Here is a 10000-nt window from a genome sequence, read left to right as displayed (position 1 = left end):
GTGTTGAGACGCCGTGGGGTCAGGTCACGCTCGGGTTCGCTCCGTGATATTGGACACTGTGTGGAAGCAGAACGATATTTCTTCTTATCCTCAACACGTTGGGATTACCATCGCTTCCCGGGTGCTGTGCAGTGGACAAGTAGCGCACAGGAAGTACTGTGTGTGTGTGTGTGCCCTTACACAACCTTGGAAATTCGCCCCTCTGTGCTCCATTGCCCTCACGCGGGACGGAGCCTGTGGACAGTGAAGTGTTTAGTGGCGCAAGAACGACCATCAACGAGCGAAAAAATTAGCTTCCGAGATCTGTGAAACATTCTTTCTATCAAAGTGTTCAAGCGTGTGTGGAAAAACTACGATAAATTAGTGATCAGTGCGAGGGAGCTTCACGAAACACGCTGACCCCACCTCACCCATAGCTGTAAATCCCTGGGACAGGGCCCTCGGAAACAGGCCGCGCCTGCCCTCGCATTCCAAGGCGAGATTAGAGACACCCCATCCCACCCTGACCTGACCTCTCGTGCGCATCGACCCACACCACCATCATGGCCTCCCCCACTCTCACTGAAGCCTCACACCAGCATCAGCAAAATGACCAGGCAGGACGGTCAGTATATCCTGAGACAAATTATTGCTTTGTGTGCAGCTACTGTCAGGCTGAAGCCTTCCACAGCTTGCAGGCAGCCAGACTGTCCAAACCTGGCCTGCGCAGACTGCTTCAATGATGGCCCTTTCTGCTGCTCCACGACTGAGGGATTGAGGCGAGCAGCCGGCATTCTTCACCCCGTCACCTACGCGGCCGCTGATGACACACCGCCCAGCACGCCAGCAGCCCCCCAGCCCGACCCGCTCGCCCCACACCCACCAATTGAAACGGCGGCCAGCGCCGTCAGGAGGATCTTCTCCAACCCGCCTGAAGGCCTTGTTGACATCATTCTCCGACTAAGGAATGAGGTACACGGCCTTAAGTGCATTGTGGAGACATATCGCGGAGTGACAGAACGTGGAAAGAACGAGCAGCCTTGGTTGAAACCATCAGCTCCAGGGACGCCCTGGCACAAGTTGAACAGGACACCCCCATCCCTCCCCCCACCCCACAAGCCACAAGTGCCCTGCCAAGTAAAATTGACCAGGACTGGCAGGAGGTGTGCTCCTCCCACCCCAGGTGGCGCGGCTGGTGGGAATCAGGAAGCCTAGAGCACTGAGGATGGTGACTCACGACCCCCCAGAAGACGCCGAGACAGCCCCACCCCTCGCCGCCGGCCGGGCCAACCCACCCAGGCCACACAGACCCCCGCCCTCTGTCAAAACAGAAACCCCCCCTCTCCCAGCCGATCCACTCCTCCTACCCCTCCCGTCCTCCCCGCCACCATCACCACTACAACCGCGGACGCGGAGACACACCACGGCACACACACCATCGCCCCCAACCCCTCTGGACTCAGGCCTCACCACCCTTCTGTGGCAGGTGCCGTCAGCGCGGCCACAGTTAATCACTGCTCTGAGACCATCTGCGACTTCTGTGGCCGACGTGGGCACCTCGCTGACCAGTGTCGCAAGAGGCAGAAGCAAAGCGAAGTCTAGAGTGTGCGTATTGCCAGCGGCGAGGACACACCGATGACGAGTGTTACGCTCGAGCCGCCGACATCAGACAGGAACGACTGCTTCGAGCAATCCTGTCTGAACACCAGCCACCCATCACCCAGCCTGCTCCCTACCAGCAAGCGGTGCACGCCCCGCCCTACCCATCCTGGCCTCATCCCCCGCACACTCCCTTCCGCTGATCCGATAAGGCGATACGGACACCAGCGGCCTCAAGATTCTGTCCGCCAACGTACGAGGCTTTAGGACCAACATCGGGGAGCTGACACACGCCTTCGTCCTCAGGCACCACATCGACATAGTGGTGACAGTGGAGACCTTCCTGGACGACACATGTGCCACCACCTGTGATAAGATCCCCGGGTACTCGCACTGGGCCAGACGAGACCGCCACACAGGACAGGGGGGAGGCATTGCTGTTTGCCACCGAAACGGCCTGCAGATGGACGCCCTCACCACAGACACTCCCCTGGAAATGGAGATGATGTTCCTCCGCATCATTCTCGAGGACAGGAGCGCTCTGCTACTCTGTGCCATGTACCGGCCACAGTGGCAAGGCAGCGCCCCCCTCACCTACCTCACAGAGCACCTGGACGACCTTATGGCTGCCCACAGCTGTCAGTACGCGATGGTTGTGGGCGACCTAAATCAACACCTGGTGGCGAGGGCCTTCACCGAGCTCACAGCGGTGCATGGATTGCACAACCATGTTGAGTTCCTGACACATCAGCGAGGAGGCTCCTGGACCCTGTGCTCACATACATGACGAGTGACTTAGTGCTGTGCTGCCCACTAGACCGTGTGGGCAGTTCCGACCACAATGCCATACTCACCACCATCAGCCTGGCCCCAGCGCGTGAAGAGGAACACCAGCGAGTCATCTGGCTGTGGGACCGCGCGGACTGGACGGCTGCAAGGCAGGCCCTGGCAGCGACTGCTTGGGGCACAGTCCTTAACGGTGACCCACAACATGACGTCTCCGCCCTCACCACTGTCCTCAATACCGTCCAGCAGCAACACGTCCCCCACCGCACCTACTCATCCAGCCCAAAAGACCAGCCTTGGTTCGGGTACAGGTGCCGTATTGCAGCCGAAAGGAAATACAAGGCTTGGACAAGAAATAAAAGACACCCCACGCAGGAAAATAAGGCCCAACACAGACGAGCCTGCAAAAATATGACGAGGACAGCAAAGTGGGCAAAAGAAAGGTGGGACGCCGACAGGAGGAGAAAGCTGTCCTCTAACCAAACCGACCCGAAACAGTGGTGGGGCTGGTGAAGGAACAGCAAGGCCTTACCCCCAGGAACGTATCCTGCCCTGAGGAAACCTGTCGGGGACCTGGCCATCACCAGCCGGGAAAAGGCTGACCTGCTGGCCTGTCACTTCAGTCAAAAGATGACAACCCAGGAGCCAGACAGGCAGCCGCCCACCCTCCCCCAACTCATCGCCTCAAGACTAGAGAATGTGCTAATCTCTGAGGACGCTGTCAGGAGACATCTGAGGGGCGTCAACACCAGGAAGGCCCCAGGCCCTGACAGCGTGAGTCCATACTTACTGCGGCGATGCTCCGATGAGCTCACCAGCCCCCTCGCCCAGATCTTCCGGCGATGCCTGCAGAGCGGGGTGGCCTGCACAGTGGAAGGAGGCCAGAGTCACACCTGCACACAAGAAACATCCAGGGCCGAGCCAGGCAATTACAGGCCAATATCACTCCTCCCAATCATCAGCAAGATATTTGAGAGGATCATCGGGTAGCAATTGACATCCTTCCTCGAGGAAAACCACCTGCAGTCACCGAAGCAGTTTGGTTTTCGGAAGGGCCGCTCTACCTCAGACCTCCTCCTTCTCCTCTCAAAGTCCTGGCATGACGCCCTTGATGACGGCCACCCCTCTCTCGTGATTGCCCTGGATATAGCTGGCGCGTTCGACTCCGTTTGGCACCGCGGTCTGACGGCGAAGCTACAGCAACTAGGCATCACGGGGACCTGCTGCGCCTGCTCTCAAACTACCTGTTAGGCAGGAGCCTCCACGTAGCAGTCAACGGAAGCACCTCGACCAGCTTCCCGGTGGAGGCCTCCGTTCCACAGGGGTCCGTCCTTGGACCTATTCTGTGGAACATATACTTTAACGACCTCCTGCAAACCATCCCGGCAGCAAGCGCTTACGCCGACGACTGCACCCTCTCCAGAACATACAAGAGGGAGGAAGCCCAGGACGTGATAGAGTCCGTCAACAGACAGTTGGCAGACATAATGGCCTGGGGAAAGAGGTGGCAAGTCAGGTTTGCCCTGACAAAACCCAGGCCATGGTAATATCACGTTCTCGGGAGGACGCGAGGCAACTCCACGGCAGACTGAGATTCGGGAATGACATCATCCCTCTGCAGTCCAGCGTCGACATCCTGGGCGTGGAGGTGGACTCCCAGCTGCGGTTTGACCGTCACCTTGAAAGGGTGGCGCACAAAGCCTCCCAGAAGGTGAACCTCCTGCGCCGCATGAAGAACCTCCTCGATGCTGAAGGCCTGAACACCCTCTATAAGGCACAAGTCCGTCCAGTGATGGAGTATGCACCGCTCACCTGGATGGCCAGCGCCCGCTGCCACCTCAACCTGCTAGACAAGGTGCAGAGGAGGGCCGAACGCCTCATCAACGGCACCCAGCACCACCGACCGAGCCAGTGGGAGACACAGCGACAACAACAACAACAACACCCACACGAAGGAAGGGCAAGACCAGCCACGAACCAGCTGAATAGCCTGGAGCACCGTCGCCGCGTCGCTGCCCTGACGGTGCTACACAAGGCACAAGTGGGCCTAGTGCCCCACCTGACGGACCTGAGGGCTACCTGGAGGAGGTCTGAGCGCAGCACGAGAACGGTGCTGAGCAACGCCTCCCTCCTGGAAGTGCCAATGGCCCGCTCCAGCACCCACCAACGTGCCTTCTCCATCGCAGCGGTGGTGTGGTGGAACAACCTCACTGCTGATGTGGATGTGACACAACTGTCCACTCAGCAGATGAAGGTTGCGTCCCACAGGTGGCTACTCCTACACCCACCGTAAACATGTATATAATTGTAACCTCGGCAGAAGCTTTTAAATAGCTCCCCAACGCTCGGGGGAACTTTAGCACAGAAAAATAATACTGCCATGTACTAATGTACTGAACATGTTTAAATAAAAAAAAAAAAAAAAGAGAGAGAGAGAGAGAGAGAGAGAGAGAGAGAGAGAGAGAGAGAGAGAGAGAGAGAGAGAGAAGAAAGAAAGGAGATGGGTGAAAGAAAGGGAGATGACAGGGAGGAGGAGGGAAGGAGGAGGAGGAGGAGGAGGAAGAGGTTGTAAGGGAGGGAGGAACGGGGTAATTAAGTTTAGGGAAGAGTAGAAACATTGGTTGAAAGAAGGGAGGGAAAGGGTAGGAAGGGGATGGGAGAGGAGGAGGATGAGAGAAGAGGAGGAGGAGGAAGAGGTTGTAAGGGAGGGAGGAACGGGGTGATTAAGTTTAGGGAAGGGGAGAAACATTGGTTGAAAGAAGGGAGGGAAAGGGTAGGAAGGGGATGGGAGAGGAGGAGGATGAGAGGAGAGGAGGAGGAGGAAGAGGTTGTAAGGGAGGGAGGAACGGGGTGATTAAGTTTAGGGAAGGGGAGAAACAGAGGTTGAAAGAAGGGAGGGAAAGGGTAGGAAGGGGATGGGAGAGGAGGAGGATGAGAGGAGAGGAGGAGGAGGAAGAGGTTGTAAGGGAGGGAGGAACGGGGTGATTAAGTTTAGGGAAGGGGAGAAACGGAGGTTGAAAGAAGGGAGGGAAAGGATAGGAAGAGGCTGGGAGAGGAGGAGGAGGAAAGGGCAGAGAGGAGAGGGTTGATTAGGTGAGAGGTGGAGGATGTAGGGGCTGGGGCTGGTAAGGGGGGGGGGGGCAGGAGGGCAGGAGGTGAAGGTGGATAAGGATAGGAACAGGATGAGTGACTGGTTGATGTACCTCAGAGGGTGAAGGGAAGAAGCCTTGAAGGAAAAAAAAGACGGAAAAAAAGTATATCCCAAAATGTTCATAGTAAAAGTTGGCGTTCACGGACTAGGCTCGTAACGGACCTCGACTCATAAGAACATTAGAACAGAAAAGGCAGCTCCAGATTCACCCCCACTATCACCTGTCATCCTCGTCCATGTAGCTATCCAGTCTACTCTTAAAAAATATATCCCCTAATGCCCATACAGTTAGAGTTATAAGAACATTAGAACATAGACAAGGCAGCTCCAGATTCACCCCACTACCACCTGTCATCCTCGTCCATGCAGCTATCCAGTCTACTCTTAAAGCTCTACTCTTAAAAGTATATCCCCAAATGCCCATACAGTTAGAGTTGGCGTTCACGGACTAGGCTCGTAACGGACCTCGATTCAAGAAGATTAGAACATCCCAGCGATACCCCGTGACCCAGCGAAGGCACTTGACACCAACGACATCGACACACATCTCCAAGCCACCATTCAGCGTCTATGTCTCACAGCCACACAGAAAGACAGGAAGCACAAGCAACTTAAAGATTCGAATCATTGTCCGCCTGCATAGATATCGAGAACGCCATACTGAGCGAGTCCATAACACTGCGGGCCAGGCCGATCCGTCGAAAGAACATAAGAACATAAGAACGTAAGGAGTCTGCGAGAGGCCGGTTCATGAGATCAAAGAGAAGAATGGGAGAGAAGAAAGAGAATAGGAAGAAGTCAGAGTGAATCATCGAAGACTGCCCACCAGGGAAAGCTTTGCAGTAGACCGAGCTGACCGAAGATGGAACAGGAGGAAAAGTTAAGACACTTCGGCGCCCAAGAACACATATTTGACAAGGCTTTCGTAGGAGTTGTGGGCATTTCCAGGAGTAGTTGTATGACTCTGGTGGTATTTTAACCCTTCTTCTGTAACATGAACCTGAAGAAACACTCATTAGAATCCGACTGACCCCCTCTTTGACCTCTAGAAATAGCTGATGTGAGAAGCGAATGTCTTAAAATACCAACCCTTTAAGAAGTCCCCAACGCGGCCACTCACTTGTACTCCCCGGTGACAGACCTCCCCGCGGCGCCCTCCTGCTCGTGTTCGGCGTCGTCACCCTCGAAGTCGAAGATATCGCTGGGGCGCGCGGCCACCATCACCACCAGCCCCAGAGCGATGACCAGCTGGCGGGGGCGAAGGGGAGGAGGGTGAGAGGATGGAAGGAAGAGAAGAAATAAGGAAGAATAAAAGGGAAAGGAGTAGAAAGGAATGGAGAGAGAGAGAGAGAGAGAGAGAGAGAGAGAGAGAGAGAGAGAGAGAGAGAGAGAGAGAGAGAGAGAGAGAGAGAGAGAGAGAGAGAGAGAGAGAGAGAGAGAGAGAGAGAGAGAGAGAGAGTGAGAGACAGACAGACAGACAGACACACACACACACACACACACACACACACACACACACACACACAGTATACTCACCAAAACCTTCATGATTTCAATAGTAGTAGTAGTAGTAGTAGTAGTAGTAGTAGTAGCAGGAGCCTTCTTAACCCTTCAGGGAGAGAGTGAGTGAGCGAGTGTGTTCCTCTCCCTTCCTCCTCCCTTTAAATATTCTCTCCCTTCCCTCCCTGACCTTCACAGCCTCGAGATTGGGGGTGAGGGGGAAGGGGGGGAAGGCTTGTAAAGGAAAGGACTGGCTGGGTAAACCGTGCTTCCCCTCCTCCTCCTCCTCCTCCTCCTCCTCCTCCTCCTCCTCCTCCTCCTCCTCCTTTTTGTTCTTGTTCTTTTTTTCTTTGATTTTCTTCTTTTTCTTTTATTTTCTTCTTCTTCTTCTTCTTCTTTTTCTTCTTCGTCTTCTTCTTCTTCTTCTTTTTCTTCTTCTTCTTCTTCTTCTTCTTCTTCTTCTTCTTCTTCTTCTTCTTCTTCTTCTTCTTCTTCTTCTTCTTCTTCTTTCGTATGTTCTTATCCCTCTTCACCACCTCCTCCTCCTCCTCCTCCTCCTCCTCCTCCTCCTCCTCCTCCTCCTTCAACCTACCTTTCTTTTTTTTTTACACATATTACCAACATCTTCCCCTCCCTTCCCCTCCCTTCCCCTCCCCCCTCTTCCCTTCCCTTCCTCTCCCTCCCCTTCCCTTCCCTTCCCTCCCTTTCCTTAACCTAACATCTGCCCCATATCTCACCTCTCCTTCTCTTCCCCTCCCTTCCCTTCCCTCCCCTTCCTTCCCCCTTCCCTTCCCCTCCCTTCCCTTTTCCCCTACATTTGTTACCCTTCCTATCATCTTCCCTTCCCTATCACCCTTCCTTCCCTTCCTATACTCCCTTCTCCCTTCCTCCATTTCTCTCCCTATCTCCCCTTCCTTCCTTTCCATATATGCTCCCCTTACTCTCCCTTTTCCTTCCTTCCCTTCCCCTTCCCTTCCTCCTCCTCCACTCATCCTTCCCTTTGTCTCCCTCTTTCTTCCCCTTTCTCTCCCTCTCCTCCTTCTTCTTCCCCTCCCTTCCCCTTCCTTCCCCTTCTCTTTCCTTTTTCTTTTTTTCCCTTCCATTTCATTCCCATTGTTTTTCTTTTTCTTTTTTTATTATTATTGTTTCTTTGACATTTCTGATTTATTAGTTTTCTTAGATGTTTTTTTTCTTGTTTTTTTTGTTGATTTTCTTGACTTCTCTTTTTTCCTTTTATTATTGCTATTTTTTTCTTTTTTTTTCTCTTCCTCTCTCTCTCTCTCTCTCTCTCTCATTCTTTATTTAAATCCCTTCTCAACACCAGCCCCATCACCACCACCACCACCACCACCAATAACACCACCACCACCACCCCCATCACCACCACCACCACCGTCTAACATTTTCCTGTCCTCCTTTCCACTCCACCTTCATCATCACCGCTTTCAACACCACCACCTCCACCTTCCCAAACTCCACCGCCGCCGCTGCATTGCACACACTGGTCATAAGATACTACCCGGTCCTCCCCAGAAAAAATCATTACTTGGTCAAAAATTTCACAAACTTTTCAAAATTTTCTCCAACTTGTACAAAAAAAATTCACATACTGGCCAAAAAAATCATAAACTTGCCAAAATTTTCACAATCTGTCCATAAAATGTGTGTGTGTGTGTGTGTGTGTGTGTGTGTGTGTGTGTTCACCTGTAAAGCACCTGCCTCCACCTTCAGTAATTAACTTTTTTTTCCTTTGCTAAGTTTTTTATAGCAGTACTTTGTTTTAATCAAGGCCATAGCAGGAAGCGGAAGTGGGTTAGCGGGGACAGTACAGCAGAAGAGGAGGAAGAGGAGGAGGAGGAGGAGGAAGGGAGATGATAAAAACAGAGAAGAGATTACAGGAGACCGGATAGACAGGAGAGACGAAGAGAAGAACAGACAGAGGAGGCATGGAAAAGAAGAGGAAGACAGGGGAAGAAGGAGGAGGAGAGGAGGAAAGGAGGAGGAAGACGAGCAAGGAGATGACAATGGAGGAGGAGAGAAGAAAAGAAGAGCGGGCATTTTTTTCAGCGGGATTTTTTTTCGAGTAGGATTTTTTTATTTCATTATTGTTTGCTTTATTTAACGCCCTTGAACTGTCTCCTCTGCTGTAAAAAAAAAAAAAAAAGAGAAGACCAGACAGAGAAGGCATGGAAGAGGAGAGGAAGACAGGGAAAGGAGGAGGAGGAGGAGGAGGAGGAGGAGGAGGAGGAGGAAAGAAAGAAGAGAGAAATAGAGGATACATCAATTAATCTGTGAAGTAGATTCCGTGTAATAAGTCTTTCCTCTGAGGTATAAGATCGTCTCATCCTACCGTTCATATCCTTCCCCCCTTCCCCCCTCCCCCCCCCTCCCCCGCTGTCACGGTCGTCACGTTCACGCCGTTCATCTCTCCCCATCCGTCACAGCTGGGCGTCTTCCTCCTCCTCCACCTCCTCCTCCTCCTGTTCTTCTGTTCGACCGTGACGGGAGATGGGACGGGAAGGGAAGGGGGAAGGTCACGTGTGTTTGTGTGTGTGTGTGTGTGTGTGTGTGTGTGTGTCTGTCTGTCTGTCTGTCTGTTTCTGTTGCTCTCTCTCTCTCTCTCTCTTCCTTTTCTTTGTCTCTTTCTCTATTTGTTTATTTCTCATTTATTTTTATTTTTATTATTTACTTCAACCATCTATTTTTCCTCCTTTTTCCCTCCATTATTTTCCTTCCTTCTCTCCTTCTCCCTTTAATATATTCCTCCTTCTCTCCCTTCGTTCCTCCCCCTCCCTCCCTCCCTCCCTATCTTCATTCATTCCTCCCTCTCCTCCTCGGCCCTCATTCATATCCCTCCCTTCTCTCGCCTCCCCACTCTCTCCCTCCTCCCCATTCTCTCCCTCCCTCTCTATTCTCCCTATCATTCTCCCTTTCTTGACTCCCTCCCTCCCTTTCCTTCTTTCTTTCTTTCCTTCCTTTCTCTCT

The 10000-nt window shown here is 52.8% G+C and overlaps 1 protein-coding gene across 1 annotated transcript in view; it reads right to left on the bottom strand.

Moving 5' to 3' along the window:
* LOC126988172 (uncharacterized) overlaps positions 1–7168 on the bottom strand; it is a 7582-nt gene extending 414 nt beyond the window's left edge. Inside the window, exons 1-2 of the mRNA XM_050846046.1 lie at positions 7052–7168; positions 6636–6763 (exon numbers count right to left, since the gene is read on the bottom strand). Of these exons, the coding sequence (XP_050702003.1) occupies positions 6636–6763; positions 7052–7063 (140 nt within the window). The 5' untranslated portion in view covers positions 7064–7168. The remainder of the gene's footprint in view (positions 1–6635; positions 6764–7051) is intronic.
* Between the last annotated feature and the right edge of the window lie 2832 nt (positions 7169–10000).

Source organism: Eriocheir sinensis, chromosome 68 (genome assembly GCF_024679095.1).
Source record: "Eriocheir sinensis breed Jianghai 21 chromosome 68, ASM2467909v1, whole genome shotgun sequence".
Classification (NCBI taxonomy): domain Eukaryota; kingdom Metazoa; phylum Arthropoda; class Malacostraca; order Decapoda; family Varunidae; genus Eriocheir; species Eriocheir sinensis.
Note: the sequence above shows the minus strand (reverse complement) of the source record. Positions and strands in the feature narration are given on the sequence as shown.